Raw genomic sequence first — 20,967 nt, forward strand, 5'->3', positions numbered from 1 at the left:
TTGTCACCCATCAATTCGCTTATAGCCTGGTCGTCCTGATCACCGGATCTTAATCTGTGTGACTTCCGGCTGTGGGGTTATCTGAAAGATGTAGTCTTCAGTGCTCTAGTTATGAAGGTAACATAACTGAAGGCACGCACTGCGCAACGCATTCCGATTGTGACCCCCAAGACAATCCGACCCGTTGTTGAATATGCTGTTTCTCGATTTTAACTTGAGGCGGAAAACGGTGAACAGGATATTGAACATGTCTCGCGCCAGTCTTACGACGCTTAGAAATCGGTGTCATTTTGCTTTTTATGTGGTTTTTGGCCCCAGGACAATTAAAAACCGATCTTTCCTATTCCGTGCGGTACGAGTTTGCCTTGGTGGATGAGCTTACCTAACTAACGGTGCCATAATTGTTGCCTGCCAAACTTGTGTACTCCTACACACTGAAAGGTAGGCATGGTGTAAGGTGCAGGTCAAGCCATAGACGTCGTATGGCTGTTCATCAGTCCTTTACAGTCATCTGTTGGTAAAAGTTTCTTAATTTATTTTTGTTCAGTGTCATTTACAAGTGATTTAATAATATTCTGTTCAAATTTAACGTCATTCTGAACAAAGGTTCTCGTTCTACAGCGTTTTGAAACCGGCTCGTTAATTACGTACACTCTGTATTTCTAACTGGAAGGAAATGAAATAGCCGTTCCGACAAAAAGTGACATTAAAAAGAAAGTTGAATGTGAAAGGCGTACACAGAATACCTGATTACCTATACGAGAAGGCTTGTTGGACCTAATCTTGCTCACTAAATTATAGAAATAAAACTTTTTCTCGTTGTAGCGGATGAAGAATCATAACTTTCTAGTGGAACTTGAATGACAGGAATATCGACTAGTGAAATTAAAAAAAAAAAGAAACCTTGAATGTCAAATTTGTGTTCGGAACCATCTCGAAAGGAAAATAATTTTAAAATAATGGAGTAAAGGGCCTTTGCTGTAAGTGAAGTCACCGAGGTTGACAAATGACTGTTGAATGTGGTAGTAATTGACATTTAATCGTCACTATCTCATTACTGGAAGATTTTATGTTTCTGTCTCTCTCTCTTTCTCTACATGTCCAAAGTATACACAAATATGCTAATGTGTGTAAATTTATTCACAGCGTCTTTTTCAGTAAAGAGTATAGTCATACAGCTCTTCCCTGGGGATTAATATATACACCTTGTAATGATACCTGAATTACGTAACCATTGCGGCACCTCACCTCAACCTCTCGATTCCAGCAATATTCTACTGTGTTTCTGTAAAATAATTAACATATTTCTGTGACAAGATTCAGATTTGATTTCATTAATGTAGAGGTACTTTGCTACATCGATATGTTTATATTGCAAAGATATTATTCTTATGTGTACTATTCCTTTTGTCACTATGATCTTTGTCATACTTGTAACTCTGATTTTTGGGCACGTAAGCGGTTATTGGAGAGTCAAGTCTTGGTCGTCATGTTGAAAAGACGCAAATGGTAGTCAGTTTATGAAATGTGAACTTTAACAGTGAGGAATATATTTTCAAGTATGTTTTATATTGTGAAGTGCAACAAAGGAAAAAAAAAACTGTAACTTAAATTCGGACTGCTGGTTACTTTTTTACATCACAATTGTGCTAACTTGCAAAAGTTTACTATGCAAGAATGGTTTATGAAACAAATCTATAATACTTTTGAATATCACAGAATAACACCTACGCCACTTTGTATCCGAGCTTGGAATCATCACCACCTAGATTTTTGACGACTGAGTCATGAGTGGGAAACACGAAAAGATGAGTGCCTAGCTTATCCATTACTTCATGAAATGACTTTATTAACTGTGCTCTAATGACACCTGCCACATAATATAACTTTGTTGTTGCCCGAAAGTGCAATATTTAGCAGCGTGAGCAACACTGCAATCACAATTAAATTTTACCTTTGTTGTGGTAGGGAACCTGAATTTCTGAAAACGTTGTTAATAAAGGGATACTTACTTGCTTCACTCCCTTGCAAGTCGAAGTCTTTGAGACGGCTGTAAACGTCTGGGCTTTCGCACGTATCAGTTGGGGCAACCTCATCACAAACATAGTTGGCAGCCACTGTTTTTCCCACTCTTAGCGAATTCACTTTTCTGAGCGCGTCGTCCTTTCCGTTCGAACACCTGGACGTCCGTTCAGTGTCGAGGAACAGACTGGCACTTCTGCTGAGGGACACAGCACGACACACGGGAGTGTGGAGTACCGGAGACACGAGCACCTCCTGGACCTTGCTCAGCGCGCACACCGTGGCACTACGCGACGACATAAACTGCGCGTCGTTGCGGTAGTCGATGTTCATCGTCTCCGCGAGGTACTCGCTGGCCTTGTAGCAGCTCTCGAGCACCTCCGGGTCCCTCGCGGCAGACGTCTGTCCACCGACCCGCGCGTACCCGTTCTCCAGCCTCAGCAGCTCCTTTGTCGCGGTCGGTCGAGGCTGCTGAGTGACGACCGCCTCCACTGGGGCGACCACAGCCTTGGGAACCGGCGCTGGGGGCGGCGCCTGACCTTCCACCTGCTGCTTCTGGGACTGCGCCGTCTGACTCTCCACCCACTTCTTGATCATCCTCTTCTTCTGGTTTTCCGCGAAGCCGGCGTAAATACTGCCGCTGACGGTGGACGTCGTCAGCGGTGTCGCCAAACCCAAGGGGACGTCTGGCCCACCGTTGCAAGTGACAGAACTCTGCAGGGGCCCGTCGACCCAGGCTTCGTTCTTCTTGTGCGTGCTCTTGATGAGACTGCGGGCCTCTTCCAGTTTGGACCTCGATACTCTGGGGCCGTCGATCCACCGCTCGTCGCTGACTTCGGCGGCGCCGGCTGAGGACTTTGCAGAGGCTCCAGCTGACGCGGGAGGGCAGGTATGTTGCTGCAGCGCGGTTTTGCGTTGCGTGGACGATGGCGACGACGAGCAGGCCGTGGGGGCGTGGTCGACTGAGAGTCCAGGAGGCTGCTGCGTCTTGTTGGGGCTCCTGCTTCCTGCCTTCGATGGCGATGGCTTCGCCGCATTCAAATGCGTCGTTGCTGACCGACTTTGCTTCCCATCTGTGTCATCCTTGCCAGTGGCACCAACACCCTGCGGACGAAACATTTTATTAGGAAACGTTATCTCCTATTATGGATTACAAATGGTTTTGGATACTTAGAATACCAAGCCGGGAATCTGTCAGAAATCTCATTACTTCATTTTGTATATGTGTACGGGAAAAGACTGACAGAAAATGATAAAATCACTCTACCTTTGAACTATGGAAAACAATCAGAATTTGTATCAACAATAAATGTAAATATCTCCAAAGAGTAAACAGCTTTACTACGAATATTATTAACAGAGTAACTTTCAGACTGAATTACTGAAATGCCATCATTGCCATTATTGACTGTAAATATTTGTTATTTACCACTATTAGCCAATTCCGGTTATTATACCATTATCAAGCGGTAGTTGCCAAACGTGAAGTTAAATAGAAATAGTTAATAATCTGTAGCAGAAACGAGAACACTGTCCAGTGCGACTGGATTGTAGCAAAGCAAACTGTCATTACACCAGAATTCGTGAAACTTGTAATTACTGCAGCAACTGAGTGACCGTTGACTAGCATTACATAATATTTTCGTTTCTATTGCTGTTTTTATACTGTTTCATAGCAATTACACACATGACTGCATGTCAAAAGGTTTATGTTTGCCCTGCTCGAATAAAAGTACACTGATTGTTTACAAACCTAAACCAGAGTAATTAATTGCCAATTTACTAGCTTCCGTCCTCAGATTCTGAAATTTCGCTGCATTTTCCTTTTGTGACGTTGTTACTGTTGTCTTCAGTACAAAAACTGGTCTGATGCAGGTTTACAAGCAACTCAATACTGAGCAAGCATCTTCATCTCTGCACAACTACCACAACCTGCATACATTTGAACTTGTATATTGTATTCATGTCTTGGTCCCCTTTACAATTTTTTACTCCTCACACTGCCTTCAATTATCTGATTCAAAGTTCTCTGACGCCCCAGGATGGGTCCTAACAACCACTTCTTCCTTCTGGTCAAGTTTTGCAATAAATTTCCTTTTTCTCCATCTGTATTCAGTACCTTCACATTTGTTATTCGATCCACACATGTGTAGTGAGAAAATTAAATCATGCACTTACTTGACGGGCAGTTAATTAGATATTTAATCGTACAGTACGCCTGAAGACCAACGGGAATGTAATTTTAAGAGTGCAATTCGTTATTGGGCCATCCTCAGGAAGATTATGAACTTACAGCAATACCAAGCCGCTGCCTGCGACACCCAAACAGGGAACAACAGCGTAAAGATTTTCTTGCCTGGTGAGCTGTAGTGTCTGCTCTCGGTGGCCTTTTTCTCCCTGTTTCATAGTTTTCGTTCTTTACGTACAGTAGGCTCTTCTACTAAGATCCATTACAGAATAAGGGGCCTTTCAATCAAATGCAAAGTGGGTTGGCAGGAGACAGTGGATGTTCTAAACGGGAACATTTGAAAGGGCATTTCCAGTTCAGACATTTGCCTTGGTGCCGTGGGGAACGTCGCGAAAACTTTAGTCATAAGCAAGGAATGGGCGTTTTTCGTGCACAGTAATTCTGGGTATATGTGCCAGGCAAAAAAGTGAAAGCCGATCATACGTGAAAGTGTACGTCATAGACTTAGTTGAGTATGTGAGCTTGGCAAGTGCGCTCAAAGCAATGGTGTAAAGATGGTACTTGGTACAGAAACTGTTAGTCGGTAGACAACATGAAAGTGAAACTATAGACTAAAGCAAATAATTTTTGTCTGAGTCTGGTGGTTGCTGTTCCAACAGGAACTATGTCAGGAATATGGAAGCGTATTTGCTTATGTGTATACAGAGCTAAATGGCTTGCGCGATATGTGCAGTGAACCTGTGTCTCATCAACGGAAACCTAGCCCCACGCCTGAAAAGGGCAGATTCTAAAACGATAACAATGTCTCAGCAGTCCTCCAAGAATGACCCAAAATGTTATTGTCTGTGATGTTTTCTCCGTTAATTTCCGATCGCTTATCTCTTTTGCCAGAGTTAAGCTACGGTCCTTCACTGATCCTATCCTCTCAGTTATGCTCCTCCGACATATCCCATTGAAGGACCTCTAATTTTGCAGGGATTTTCAGTAAGGTCTATCCGATTACACAAGACTATTTCTTGCGTATGAACGAAGACAGAAACTTGGGGATGAATTTTAACTTACGAATATAACTACAAACTTTTTACTTTCAAAAGTGACATCGGATTTTACGAAGATATAAATATATGCTGACAACTGCTAGCTGACATTAATGTAGGGTATGTGCACCCTTCATCGTTTTGATAGCTGCAACTCTATTGGGGATACATTTGGTGAGGTGTTTGTATGTTTGTAGAGTATTGGCAGACCATTCTTCCTCAAGAGGGGAAACCACAGAAGGTAGCGACACTCGACGCTGGTGTTTGGAAGTAAGCCGGGCAGACCAATCCGTTTCAGGAACTACCTCACAGACCCTGCATTGTAACAGGTGTATATTGTCATGCTGATAAACAAGAATGCTGTTAAATGCGTTCATATCCTTCCTCATTTAGCGATTTCTTGAGCGCGATGAAGGGACCACTCCCTAACTACGGAAAACATTCCCACGTCATAACACCACCTCCGCCGTACTCACTAGGAGCCAGCCTGTACGGTCATGAGCCCAGGAGAGGCACGGCTCTCGATGTCGAGCTGTTGTCAAAGCCACTCGCGTCGGTCGCCTGCTGCTATAGCCCATTAACGTCACATTTCGTCGATCTGTCCCTACTGATACGTTCGTCGTACGTCCCAAGTTGATCTTGAGGTTATTTCACGCAGTGCTACTTGTCTGTCAGCAGTGACAACTCTACGGAGACGTTGCTACTATCGGCCGCCATGTTGCGTTGCCGTACTGAATGACAATACCTACAGTGTGTATTTCGGAATTCTGAATTCCCTAACGATTTCCAAAATGGAATGTCCCATGCGTCTAGCTCCAACTACCATTCCGTGTTCAACGTGTGTTAATTACGTTCGCACGACCATAATCACTTCGGAAGGCTCTTCGCATGGATGAGTTGAATATAAACGACAGCTCCGCCAATGTATTGCCATTTTATACCTTGGGCACTCGGTACTACGGCCACTGTGTACGTGCATATAGCTATCTGATGATTTACGTCACCTCAGAATATAGTTGACACCTAGGTAAACTTTTGTTTTCAATGAGCATTAATTTCAACCCGAAGATTCTGTCATCAATGATGTAGAAGATTGAGTCTTCTGAAGTGATTGTGTTCGTGAATCAGAGGTGGAAACATCAGTGACACTAAAACTTTGAAAGTGTGCTTAGAGAGCTTAGTGGTTTTAAAGTTTGATCACATGAGCCTTGGAGACTATCGTTGCACTGTTTCTCCTGGGTGGACTTGGGTTTTAAAAAATGTAAACTAAATATTACGATCAATTTTATAAAAAATCGACAAGTAAGCCAAAGAAGAAGAGATAGAACTACAATGGACATGTTATTCCATGGACTCTCGAGCTTATATGCATCAACTATCTTTCAATTGTCTTTCACTTGTCTTATCTGCTTGAATTCGGGCCTAAGAGGGCGTCCTTGTGTAAAGCTCATCTTGTTGTAACAGCTCATAATGTAAATGGTACTTCAAACCCGAGAAGTATAATGGTTACTTTGTCAAAAGAATTTGTGTATGTGGTCAATCAATTGGTAGTCTGATACCTGGATTGTCTTAAGTACATATGGGACTTAAAAAAGAATTTTCATTGTTAGGCTCCATCATAGAAAAACCTTTAACATTTTTCTTTTAGCTCATCTACGAGACGTGCCTTCGGATAGGACAATTAACTTAATTTCAGATCCCACGAGACCGGAGGCAAGTACTAGTAATTTAACAATTTTACTAACATATTTTCTTCATATAACGAGATAACATCCCAGGCAGAAAAGGTCTGGTCACATGATTTCAGTTCCATTATAGGATTTCACTTGTAGGTGCTACTCTTGTTATCTTATACTGGGGAATCGAGACGAAACCACGATGTTAAGTTACGTATTGCAGTAGTGTACATCCAGACTTGGTAAATATTCTATTGGTGTAATAAGCACATGACTTCTTACGAGCCTGGAGTAATATCTATAGTGTTGGGTGGATATGAAAAGGACAATTAACTATCTACGATTACGTAACCACCCTGAAAACTGAGCTAGTTTACTGAGTGCTTATACATGTCGGGATAAATTAAACAACACATTACACTGTTAATATTATTCCTACATTAGTTATTTCTCTTTTATGCTGAGCCATTGCATTAATGTGTGTTTCTTTTTTATATAAGTCACGGCTCATATTCATTCTATTACATTACAATGGCAGCAAAGAAAAAGGGTCTCAAATAATTTTTAATGTGATGTGATTCTTGAGTTTCTCCGGGTTTATTTGATAATCAAAATATTCACTGCTGTACTGCCGGTCGACATTGTCCAACGGGCACAATATTTCGGCGATTATACATGTCGCCATCACCAGGTGAACTGACGGACTTTTCCATCGCGCGACCGTGGCGCGGGACGCGGACAGAGGGGGGAGCGCGCCGCGGGCGGAGGGTATTTAAATCGGCCGCTGCCGCAACCGAACCCAGTTCCCTCTGAGTAGCCATAGCGTACGGATCTCCGTGCCGGCACGTTCACAGGAGCTCAGCCCGTCAGTTCACCTGATGATGGCGACCTGTATGATCGCCGACAAATTGTGCCCGTTGGACTCTGTAGACCGGCAGTACACCCGTGGATATTTTTTATAATTTTTATTTTATTACATTACAACGTCTGCAGTACCTGTTCCGCGTTTAGGATTCAGGGCCAGCAGCTACATCTACATTTATACTCAGCAATCCACCCAACGGTGTGTGGCGGAGGGCACTTTACGTGCCACTGTCATTACCTCCCTTTTCTGTTCCAGTCTGAAAGCCTCCGTGCGCGCTCGAATCTCTCTAATTTTACATTCGTGATCTCCTCGGGAGGTGTAAGTAGGGGGAAGCAATATATTGGATACCTCATCCAGAAACGCACCCTCTCTAAATCTGGCGAGCACGCTACACAGCGATGCAGAGCGCCTCTCTTGCAGAGTCTGCCACTTGAGTTTGCTAAACATATCCGTAACGCTATCACCCTTGCCAAATAACCCTGTGACGAAACGCGCCGCTCTTCTTTGGATCTTCTCTATCTCCTCCGTCAACCCGATCTGATACGGACCCCACGCTGATGAGCAATACTCAAGTATAGGTCGAACGAATGTTTTGTAAGCCACCTCCTTTGTTGATGGACTACATTTTCTAAGGACTCTCCCAATGAATCTCAACCTGGTACTAGCCTTACCAACAATTAATTTTGTATGATCATTCCACTTCAAATCGTTCCGCACGCATACTCCCAGATATTTTACAGAAGTAACTGCTACCAGTGTTTGTTCCGCTTTCATATAATCATACAGTAAAGGATTCTTCTTTCTATGTATTCGCAATACATTACATTTGTCTATGTTAAGGTTCAGTTGCAACTCCCTGTACCAAGTGCCTATCCGTTGCAGATCTTCCTGCATTTCGCTACAATTTTCTAATGCTTCAACTTCTCTGTATACTACTGCATCATCCGCGAAAAGCCGCATGGAACTTCCGACACTATCTACTAAGTCATTTATATATATTGTGAAAATATAGCACAATAGCTTTGTGCTATTGTAAGTCACAAATTTCGTGGTAGATGCCATTCATGTAGCCCAGTGGTTACGACGACTGTTCACTGAAAACAGAAAGTCTGCATTCTTTTCCTGGTGAGACACTCATTTTTATCGGTCACCATCTAATCAGCAGACGGACAGTCGTCATTCCCATCAATAGGATGTGGGGATGCGATACTACCACACTACGTATCCTCCACTACACGTTGTACTGTGGCTTGTGGTGGAAACGAGTTAACATTAATATGGGTATGGACTCGCCATTTTTCGCTGACGCAAGAGTCCGGTCCCCGGTAGGTAGACGGGCGGGTGTTCGCCGTCTGTGGCGTCGTCCGCTGCGGGGCCCACATAGATGACGGTGTCGGCCGACTGCTCGCTGCTCGACGGGTCGACGTCGCTGCTGCCCGTCGACGTCGAGTGACCGCCGTCGAGTCCCGCGCAGGCGCCGGCCGCGTGCTGCAGGTGTCCCGGCTCTCCAGGCAGGCCGAACTGCGGACAGCGAGAGGCAGCCGGTCACCCGCCACTCAGGACAAGGCAACCAATGGACGATGTCTCGATATACACTACTGGATATTAAAGTTGCTACACCAAGAAGAAATGCAGATGATAAACGGGTATTCATGGGCAAATATACTATCCTAAACTGACATGTGATTACATTTTCAGGCAATTTGGGTGCATTGATCATGAGAAATCAGTACTCAGGACAACCACCTCTGGCCGTAATACCGGCCTTGATATGCCTGGGTATTGAGTCAAAGAGAGCTTGGATGGCGTGTACAGGTACAGCTGCCCAAGCAGTTTCAACAAGATACCACAGTTCATCAAGAGTAGTGACTGGCGCATTGTGACGAGCCAGTTGCTCGGCCACCATTGACCAGACGTTTTTAATTGGTGAGAGAGATCCGGAGAATGTGCTGGCCAGGGCTGCAGTCGGACATTTTCTACATCCAGATAGGCCCGTACAGGACTTGCAACATGTGGTCGTGCATTATCGTTCAGAAATGTAGGGTTTCGCAGGGATCGAATGAAGGGTAGAGCCACTGGTCGTAAGACATCTGAAATGTAACGTCCACTGCTCAAAGTGTAATCAGTGTGAACAAGACGCGACCGAGACGTGTAACCAATAGCACCCCATACCATCACGCCGGGTGATACATCAGTATGGCGATGACTAATACACACTTCCAACGTGCGTTCACCGCGTTGTCGCCAAACATGGATGCGTCCATCTTGGTGCTGTAAACAAAACCTGGATTCATCCAAAAAATTGACGTTTTGCCATTCGTGCACGTAGGTTCGTCGTTGAGTTCATCATCGCAGGCGCCCCTCGCTGTGATGCAGCGTCAAGGGTAACCGCAGCCATGGTCTCGGAGCTGATAGTCCATGCTGCTGCAAACGTCGTCGAACTGTTCGTGTAGATGGTTGTTCTCTTGCAAACGTCCCCATCTGTTGTCTCAGGGATCGAGACGTTGCTGCACGATCCGTTACAGCAATGCAGATAAGATGCCTGTCATCTCGACTGCTAGTGATACGAGGCCTTTTGGGATCCAGCACGGCGTTCCGTATTACCCTCCTGAACCCATCGATTGCACATTCTGCTAACAGCCATTGGATCTCGACCAAGGCGAGCAGCCATGTGGCGATACGATAAACCGCAATTGCGTTAGGCTACAATCTGACCTTCATCAAAGTCGGATACGTGATGGTACGCATTTCTCCTCCTTACACGAGGCATCACAACAACGTTTCAGCAGGCAACGCAGGTCAACTGCTGTTTCTGTATGAGAAATCGGTTGCAAACTTCCCTCATGTCAGCACGTTGTAGGTGTGGCCGCCAACGCCAACCTTGTGTGAATGCCCTGAAAAGCTAATCATTTGTATATCACAGCATATTCTTCCTGTCGGTAAAATTTCGCGTCTGTAGCACGTCATCTTCGTGGTGTAGCAATTTTAATGGCGAGTACTGTAGTATGTAGACGTTTACGGGACAAACAACTTCAGTCATACGACCATCTTTAAGTCGCGCTTCTATTGAATCAAGTTAAAGGAAAGTTCCTTGGCGTCATTCGCTTAATAATTATCAGCTGCAGCATCTGTCACAACTGATAAGAATTACGCACTTGAGTCAAGGAACCTCCATTGAACCTAATTTAATGGCGTTCTTGACTTGATGATTGTTGCATGACCCAAGTTCGTTGTCAATAAATACAATGTACACAATTTTGCTTCTGCCGTTTTTCCCCCAACGTTTGAGGCTTTAATCATCTTGGGGTTGAAGCTCTTTTCTTCCGTGTTTGCTTTAACAATATGTATCTTTTTGCATAGGGTCCGCCTTTAGCAACATTTTTGTTTTTTAACCCAAACAGCAAAGAACACTCTTTATTTTTAACAGATGGAAACTAAAAGACCACTGAAGATGCTGCAACTGCAGTGAAACATATGAAACATTAAAAAACATAAATGTGTTTTGTTAAAGGCGAACGCTATCCCAAAACACATATTTGAGGCTTTAATGAAACAAATTCGTTAGACGTGTATCATTCAAAGTATTGTCCATCGCTGCCCACTACTTTCTCTCATCTTTTGGGCAGTGTACGAATCCCGCGTCGAAAAAATTGTTCATCTTTTGAAGCGATCCATGGGTCGATCCAATTTGTCACTTCTTCTTGACATCGGAAGCGTTGGCCAGCCAGGCCATGCAACATTGATCTAAACAGGTGACAGTCAAAGGGAGTAATGTGGGGTAGGACTTCACATTTAAACGTTCCCAAGTACGCTTTGACCTCTGTTGCAACCTGGGGTCGAGCGTTCTGCTCAAACACTTTAATTGCGTTCGATGACCAGCACCTGTGATTGTTTCACTTGGTTGTAACACCTCATAGTACACGACGCCGAGCTGGTCCCACCAAATGCAGAGCATGATCTTGGAGCAGTGAATATTCGGTTTGGCTCTCGACGTGGAAGCATGGGCAGGATATCCCCATAATTTTTTGCGTTTAGGGCTATCGTAAAGTACTCATTGTTCGTCCCCAGTCAGAATTCCATGCAGAAATCACTTCCTTTTTTGCCTCTGAAGCAACTCTTCACCAACACACAAACGCCGTTCTAAATCTCTTTGTTTCAGCTCACCAGGGACACAAGTTCCTTCTTTCTGAAACATGCCCATAGCCTTGAGACGTTTTTGATATGACTTGCTGTGTCACTCGCACTAATCGTGCCAATTCTTCTTGAGTTTGACGTGAGTATTCCCTCAGCAATGTCTCCAATTCTGCATCTTCGAAAACATTATCTCTTCCACCACAATGGCGGTCTACGACGTTAAAATCATCGTTCTTAGGGCGTTGAAACCACTCACGACACGTTCTTTCACTTACAGAGTCCTTACCATACGTAGCTTAGAGCATTCGATGAGACTCAGCCGCTGTTTTCTTCATACTGAAACAAAACAGTAACACCTCCCGAAAATGACGAGAATTAGGCTCGTAAACTGACACTTTCAATCAAGAACAACTTTATGATGCTGACACAAATCGACTAATGTGTGAATGAGGTTATGTTGACCGAGGTCCGAGCTAACTGCCTGACGTGTACGATCCATTTCTTTCCACCGCTACTTACCGTTGTCGCCACCCATCGGCAAACGGCAGAAGCAAAATTGTACACCTTGTAAATAGACATTACACCAGCTCCTGACTTTCTCTGTCGTCGTTCTATAAGTACATTGGATCTGAGATGCAGTGTGTACAGAAAGTACAAGGTAATCACTAACGTCAGTTCACCTTTATCCAACATTTAACGGCATAAGAGAGCTGTAACTCTGAGAAACATAGCGCTACATAAACTGAAAGAAGCTATGAAAGCATTGCGAGCAACAAGTTATGGCAGTATACGGGTCATCTTGCCAAAAGCGTAATATATGATAAATATCCATGGATGTCCCTCGGATTCCTTCGACTCCCTATCTTGAAGCAAATCAGATGTCAGGATATGTCCGTTGAATAATAAAGGCCTGATTTATACGTTTACGTCTATTACAGTCTTCAATACGTAACTATAAGTGTACAGCTAATGTCTTGCAAACTCTTTGTTCTCTTAACATCAGTTCGCCTAGCTATGTTTCACACTCACCCGTATTCCATTTTCGTTACAGTCATGACTTCCATCCTAATCTACACATAAAAAAAAGTTTGAATCACCTCGGTTCCGAGAATTCCGGACCTGTACAGGAAATTCGAATAGAGATCAACATAAACATCATTTCCGCCCTTTTTACTGCTCATGGAAACCACACATTGCATGTTGTACCACCATACAGCGAGAACTTCAGAGGTAGTCGTCAAGATTTCTGTACACACCGGTACCTCTAATACCCAGTAGCACGCCTTCTTGCATTGATACATTCCTGTATTGGTCGTGGCATACTATCCACAAGTTCATCCAGACACTGTTGGCCGAGATTGTCCCACTTCTCAACGGCGATTCGGCGTAGATCCCTCAGAGTGGTTGATGGGCCACGTCGTCCATAGACAGCTCTTTTCAATCTATCCCAGGCTTGTTCGATGTGGTTCATGACTAGAGAACATGATGGCCTCGCTAGTCGAGCGATCCTGAAGGAAGTCATTCACAAAATGAGCACGATAAGGGCGCGAAGTGTCGTCCATGAAGACGAATGTCTCGTCACTATGCTGCCGATGTGGTTTTACTATCGATCGGAGGATGTCATTCACGTATCGTACAGGCGTTACGGCGCCTTCCATGACCATAATGCCACCCCAAAACAGCAGGGAAGCTCCACCTTGCTGCACTCGCTGGAAAATGTGTCTAAGGCGTTGAGGCTGACTGGGTTACCTCCAAACACGTCGCCGACACTTGTCTGGTTGAAGGCATATGTGAAACGCATCAGTGAAGAGAACGTGATGCTCATACTCAGCAGTCCATATGGCATGTTGTTGGGCCCATCTCTACCGCACTGCGTGGTGTCGTGGTTGCAAAGATGGAGGGAAGTTGCGCATCATGCAAGCTATTGCGCACAGTTTGAGTCGTAACACGACGTCCTGTGGCTGCACAAAAAGCATTATTCAACATGGTGGCGTCATCGACCCTGTCTCTCTGTATCTCCTCCACGTCCGAACAACATCGCTTTGGTTCAGTCCGAGGCGCCTGGACACTTCCGTTGTTGAGAACCCTTCCTGGCACAAAATAAAAATTCGGTCACGATCGAACCACGATATTGACCGCCTAGGCATGGTTGAACTACAGAGAACACGAACCGTGTACCTCCTTCCTGGTGGAATGTCTGGAACTGATCGGCGGTCGGACCCCCTCCGTCTAATAGGCGCTGCTCTTGCATGGTTGTTAACATCTTTAGGCTGGTTTAGTGACATATCTGAAGAGTCAAAGAGACTGCGTCTGTGATACAATAACCACAGTCAACGTATGTCCTCAGGAGTTCTGGGCACCGGGGTGATGCAAAACTTTTCTTGATGTTTGTATCTTCAGACTCATACATGTTTCAAGACTCTCCTAATAACTTACGACGCCCGTGCTTGTGTAGTTTTCCTGATGAAGGAGTCTGTTTGCAAGCCAGAACACTGTCTGTAATCTTTCATATCCATAAATACTGGAAGCTTAATTTGTAAGAGTATCGTTTAATTACGAAAAGCACTCAACCCATTTATAACATTCTGTTTTTTTGTTATCCTTGTTTATCATACTTGCTGCCAACGCCCTCAATTATTTGTAATATACACTACTGGCCATTAAAGTTGCTACTCCAAGAAGAAATGCAGATGATAAACGGGTATTCATTGGACAAATATATTATACTAGAACTCACATGTCATTACATTTTCACGCAATTTGGGTGCATACATCCTGAGAAATCAGTACCCAGAACAACCACCTCTGGCAGTAATAACGGCTTAGATACGCCTGGGCATTGACTCAAACAGAGCTTGGATGGCGTGTACAGATACAGCTGCCCATGCAGCTTCAACACGATACCACACTTCATCAAGAGTAGTGACTGGCGTATTGTGAAGAGCCAGATGCTCGGCCACCATTGACCAGACGTTTTTGATTGGTGAGAGATCTGGAGAATGTGCTGGCCAGGACAGCAGTCAAACAATTTCTGTATCCAGAAAACTGTGCATAGGTTCGAGTCCTCCCATTGGCATGAGTGTGTATGTTTATCCTTAGGATAATTTAGGTTAAGTAGTGTGTTAAGTCCCATAAACTTTCACACACATTTGAAGACATTTTGTATCTAGAAGGGCCCGTACAGGACCTGTAATATGTGGTCGTGCATTATCCTTCTGAAATGTAGGTTTTCGCAGAGATCGAATGAAGGGTAGGGCCACGGGTCGTAACACATCTGAAATCTAACGTCCACTGCTCAAAGTGCCGTCAATGCGAACAAGAGATAATCGGGACGTGTAAGCAATGGAACCCCATACCATCACGCCGGGTGATACACCTGTATGGCGATGAAGAATACGCGCTTCCAATGTGCGTTCACCGCTATATCGCCAAACACGGATGCGACCATCATGATGCTGTAAACAGAACCTGGATGCATCCGAAAAAATCACGTTTTGCCATTCGTGCACCCAGGTTCGTCGTTCAGTACACCATCGCAGGCGCTCCTTTATGTGCTGCAGCGTCAAGGGTAACCGCAGCTATGGTCTCCTAGCTGATAGTCCATGCTGCAGCAAACGTCGTCGAACTGTTCGTGCCGATTGTTGTTGTCTTGCAGACGACCCCGTTTGTTGACTCAGGGATCGAGACGTGTCTGCACGATCCGTTACAGCCATGCGGGTAAGATGCCTCTCATCTCGACTGCTAGTGATACAAGGCTGTTGAGATCCAGCACGGTGCTCCGTATTACACTCCTGAACCTACCGATTCCATATTCTGCTAACAGTCATTGGATCTCGACCAACGCGAGCATCATTGTCGCGGTACGATAAAACCGCAATCGTGATAGGCTCCAATCCGGCCTTTATCAAAGTCGGAAACGTGATGGTACGCATTTCTCCTCCTTACACGAGGCATCACCAGGCAACGCCGGTCAACTGCTGTTTGTGTATGAGAAATCGGTCTGAAACTTTCCTGATGTCAGCATGCTGTAGGTATGACCACCGGCGGAAACCTTGTGTGAATGCTCTGAAAAGCTAATAATTTGCATATCACACCATCGTCTTCCTTTTGGTTAAATTTCGCGTCTGTAGTTCCTCATCTTCGTGATGTAGCAATTTTAATGGCCAGTAGTGTACATTCCATTTGCTAGGTTCCCTAGAGTTTTCGACCCTCGCGACTGCGGTGTCTTGACTCAGGTCCTATTATCCCTCATTCGAACTACCTCTCCCCACATACACTATCTGACAGAAAAAGTGAAACAATCTTACGACACCGACGGATGTTAATGTAACTTCATACACGAACACAACATCGGCGGGTATGTAATCCATTAGAGTTGCAGTTCTCTGTGAAGGTAGTATGGCCACCAGATTGGAATTTAGTGTTATTACCAGGCCTAACAGGATGTATAAGTGAGTTCAGATGTTGACTGATCACTGTGAAGGATATTGTGGCGCCGCGTACTGATGTGGGACAGCGGAAAGACCTGTATTCATTCTCATTCTTTATCCAAGCCTTTCAAATTTTTAATTTTTTTATTAATGAAAATTTACAGTCTTTCATCAATTTATAAGTTGCAGTGGCATTCCTATGTGGACAGATAATTTCATGTGCTAATTTCACACTGGTTAGTGAGAGAGGATTGGACTAAGATATTTTTTTAATTTTTTTCTTGCACTTACTTCAGCAGTCTCCCTTGTGCAGCTATGACGGCTTCCCTTTCACTCCATGATCGTTGTTTTCGAAAGCATGGATCACAAATCTAAATGATATGTAGAGGTCAAGGTAGTCACATTTGTTATTCCGACAAGTTGTAGTACCAACTTTGAAGCTTCACTTCTCACACACCTTTGGTGCTGTAAAGAGGTCTCCATGACGAAACTCTGACCCAATTCTTGCGAATCATGAGCCGTCAAAGCTCTGTCTGCTAGCTACGTGGCAAAAACTGTACCCTGTAAATGGCTCGTTTAAGGTGCGCCAATTACTGCCCCCAGTCGGTCCAGCTCTGCTCTGGACACTAGGGAACTGGGCAGTTGCTACGAGCGAGTGGTGGTGAGATGCTGCAGACCTGGGATTGGTAGGAGTCTGTGTTCTCGGCGAACACCAATTTTTTTAAATTTGTGATGCATTTAGACTGTTAATTATATGAATACTTTCATGAACATCCTTGAGGAAATAGATGTATATTCACATGCACACAGCAACTCAACAAATTAATTGAACGAACAAACCGAGATTAAGCTCAAAAAATATAGAAAACTTTATTCACATTATAAATCGGGAAAACGGGTAAAATAATAAAATCAGAGACTTAACAACACATATCCATAGGAACAGCGATAACAGCATGAGTAGTATAAAACAGAGACATAGCACCAACGTAAGTCATAGACAACAACAATTATTATGAAAAACTTAAAAAAAACGTAAAACAAAAATCTCAAGTAAAACTAAAACAAACTTAAGGCAAAAACATAATTAGAAACAAACCTACTTAAAAATAATTATAAACAACCGAATTTCACACATCACTTATTTATAATAGTAACTATGTAAACATGGAATATCGCTGACCGACTGTAATCCAAGCTGTCTGTAAAATCCGACATACAACTCCAGTGTACATCTGGGAGAAGTAATAATTCTAAAACAGAGAGGATATGACAGCAACGATGTTACATGTACGATAAAACACCTAATTATATATTATAGCTTTTCAAATAATAGTTAGAGGATCATTATATTAGGACAATCGCTGATTTATGCATTTGCAGAACACCTGACGATGGCAATTTACCGAAATTGGCACATCGTGCATGAGATAAAATATAAAAAATTTACATATCAGTGTAGCTGGCTATTATTCATAATAATCTCTAAATCAAGTGTTCAAATCATTCTGCATAACGTTTCGAAGAAGAGAAGTGTCTGTGCAAAGTCTGACCCACACACTTTGAATTCCGGGAAAAAGACTAACGATGCGTGGATGCTTGTCGTGACTTCATTGAAAAGCAAAACGCAAACAAAACTCTCCTGGAAGAAAATCATCGGGGGAGAAGAGAATCGGTATTATCAACACGAACCTACTATAAAAGGACACAGAGCGTAAATTCACATGAAGGTTCGAATGGCTCTCAGAACTTAACATCTTGGTTCATAAGTCCCTTAGAACTTAGAACTACTTAAACCTAACGACATCACCCACATCCGTATCCGAGGCAGGATTCGAACCTGCGACCGTAGCAGTCACCCGGTTCCGAACTGACATGCCTAGAACCGCACGGCCACCGCGGCCGGCTCATATGAAGGGTCAACACTTTGAAGACATAACCGACATCAAGTCAATGTGAAGCACGGGTTGAACAACATCGCAAAAAGGACAATTTGGAAATTTGTGGTAAGTTCCTCTGGGATCAAACTGGTAAGTTCATCGGTCGCTAGGCTTACGCACTTCTTAATCTAACTCAAATTAACTTACGCTAAGGATAACATACACACCCACGCCCGAGGGAGGTCTCGAACCTCCGACCGGTCAGTCGCGCGAACCGTGGCAAAGACGTCTGAGACCTCACGGCTACCCCGTGCGTTGACACCCAAAAAGGATTTTCCTGACCGTCTCACATGCTTACGTAAAAATTATGTAGGATTTTCTCGAGTGAGGGGAGATTACGCAGAACATGTGTGGCATTAAAATCACCATACTAGCTTTTCTCTGCTTTTTTAAATTAATCCAGTACAGTCTCAAAAGTTTTCGGATTGCATGGGTATTTCCGTAATACTATACCTCAAACGGTTCAGTTACGTGGTTTTCCAATTTTTCTACAGTCCATGATTGATTTATGTACAATGCAGTGCTGCAGAAGTACATTACTGTCCTTTAATATCTCAAAATGACGCCTGTATTTGATACTACAAGACTTATTTTGAGGTGGAATGTCCTCCTTGTCTATGTTAGTTTGCTGGAAGCATTCTTGGTCTGGAATGATCCCTTTTCCCCCACCAGTTTGCTTCTCATGTCCTGCTTACTTATTTGTCTAGTCACTTTTTTTTTCAATCGCCTGGATCACAAAATCCTTTGATCGCTGAGTTACGTTATGTAGACTGTCAGGAATAGGAACAGTGTCAGTAAAGATTATAAAAGCAGCAGAGAAAATATGCGGTTCTAGGCGCTCAGTCCGGAGCCACGCGACTGCTACGGTCGCAGGTTCGAATCCTGCCTTGGGTATGGATGTGTGTGATGTCCTTAGGTTAGTTAGGTTAAAGTAGTTCTACGTTCTAGAGGACTGATGACCATAGATGTTAAGTACCATAGTGCTCAGAGCCATTTGAACCAGAGAAAACATGGAGACGTCACATTCTGTTAGCGCCTTAGAGAAGACGTGGGGGTAGCCCTAGACTCAGAGCTTACCTTGACACGCAGTCTCCGCATGCGATGCACCCGGGATGCGAACTGCAGCGTGGCCAGGGTGTCGGTGTAGTGGTCGGCGGCGGCGGACACGTGCGCGATCATGGTCGTGTGGCACGTCAGAGAGCCCAGGCACTCGCGCAGCAGCTGGCTCAGCTTGTGCTCCCTGCCGACAGAGGAGAGCTGCATTCTCATAGCGGTACGGAACTCGTGGTAGAGGGTACTGTGCATGGAAGATGACCTAGGCTTAGCACATTACTGCAAAAGGTGTGCCGAACATTTATAGTTCAACTCCTAGACGGGGTAGAGGTTCCTTCAAATTCGAGCCTACTGTACTGGCGTCTGCAATTAGTTTTTAATGACATATCTTACACCTTATATCTATAACTGTCTGAAGTTATGACCGCCGATGTGGACGGGAGTAGTACTACGTAATCCAAGGAGAGAAGACACCGCGTGGATCACATCTTATATTTTGTTAGCTTCACCTATTTCAACCGGCAGTATAAGAGAATCACTTAACGGCCAAAAGATGAACGAATGTCGTGGTAGTACAAACAGGCTGAAATTTAAGAGTAAACAACATGAACAGTGGCAGTTATGAGCATGAGAAGAAGGCTTCTGTTGCAGTTGCATAAGTTTCCTAGAGATTTCATTCCTTCAGTTATGAAAAACAAACCATTAAGGGGGGGGGGGGGGGGGGGTAGGACGTCAAACGGGCCGACTTGGAGCATGAGAGGACAAGACATTTTAATTTCCACTGTCTATACTTTTACAAGTAAACTCATAAAAATTTGTCAGCATGACCAGGAAGGATTCAGGATTCACATTAATAGCAGTGGAAGGTAAAAAACATAAAATAACTTGATTTTAGATGTGAAATTACATCATTTTTCCACTTATCATTGGCTGCATTTGTCGCTATATGTACAGTTTTCTTGATGTATTATGCACAGCATACACACCATACTTACAGGTGTATGAAACTCTAGAATTTACTTAGTTTACGGAAAAATGAATGAGGTCTTACATTTTAAATTTCATGTTTCGAAAAAACTCACTTATTTAGTTAATTATCTCAATTTTTACCAAAGTTTGCAATAGATTTGGAAAATTTTAGAGTTTCATACACCTGCTGTTATGGTTGGTATGCTGTGCAAAATTCATCGAAGAATCTCTTTTACTTATGAAGAAAAGTGTACCTATAGCAATCAACGCAGCCAACACTAAGCGAAAAAATGATGAAATTTTACACGTAAAAGAAAATTATTTTGTTATCCTTTTGAACTTCCACTGCTATGAGTGTCAACCCTGAATCCTCCCTGGTCATGCTGACAAAGTTTTATGAATTTACTTGTACAAGTGTACACAGTAGGCATTAAAATGTCCTGTGGTGCCTCTCCTGCTCCATGTTGGCCTGTTTGACGTCCTACCTCCCTTAACAGGACTGAATTCTAGGATAAAAATAGAAACTGACTCATGCTGGTGCTCTTTGATTATGGTAGGGTGTTATAGTTGCTCGACCACTATTTTGCACAAGTTATTCATCAAAACGTGTATTTTGTGGGTTGATTGACCGGATGATTACTTTCCCAAGCTAT

The 20,967-nt window shown here is 43.7% G+C and overlaps 1 protein-coding gene across 1 annotated transcript in view; it reads right to left on the reverse strand.

The window, feature by feature from the left end:
• LOC126278929 (uncharacterized) overlaps positions 1-20,967 on the reverse strand; it is a gene marked incomplete at its 5' end in the record, with an annotated part of 247,925 nt that overhangs the window by 85,079 nt on the left and 141,879 nt on the right. The window contains 3 exons of the mRNA XM_049979206.1: positions 2,013-3,126; positions 9,082-9,309; positions 19,370-19,532. Of these exons, the coding sequence (XP_049835163.1) occupies positions 2,013-3,126; positions 9,082-9,309; positions 19,370-19,532 (1,505 nt within the window). The remainder of the gene's footprint in view (positions 1-2,012; positions 3,127-9,081; positions 9,310-19,369; positions 19,533-20,967) is intronic.

The sequence above is a fragment of the Schistocerca gregaria genome, chromosome 6 (assembly GCF_023897955.1).
Source record: "Schistocerca gregaria isolate iqSchGreg1 chromosome 6, iqSchGreg1.2, whole genome shotgun sequence".
Lineage (NCBI taxonomy): Eukaryota > Metazoa > Arthropoda > Insecta > Orthoptera > Acrididae > Schistocerca > Schistocerca gregaria.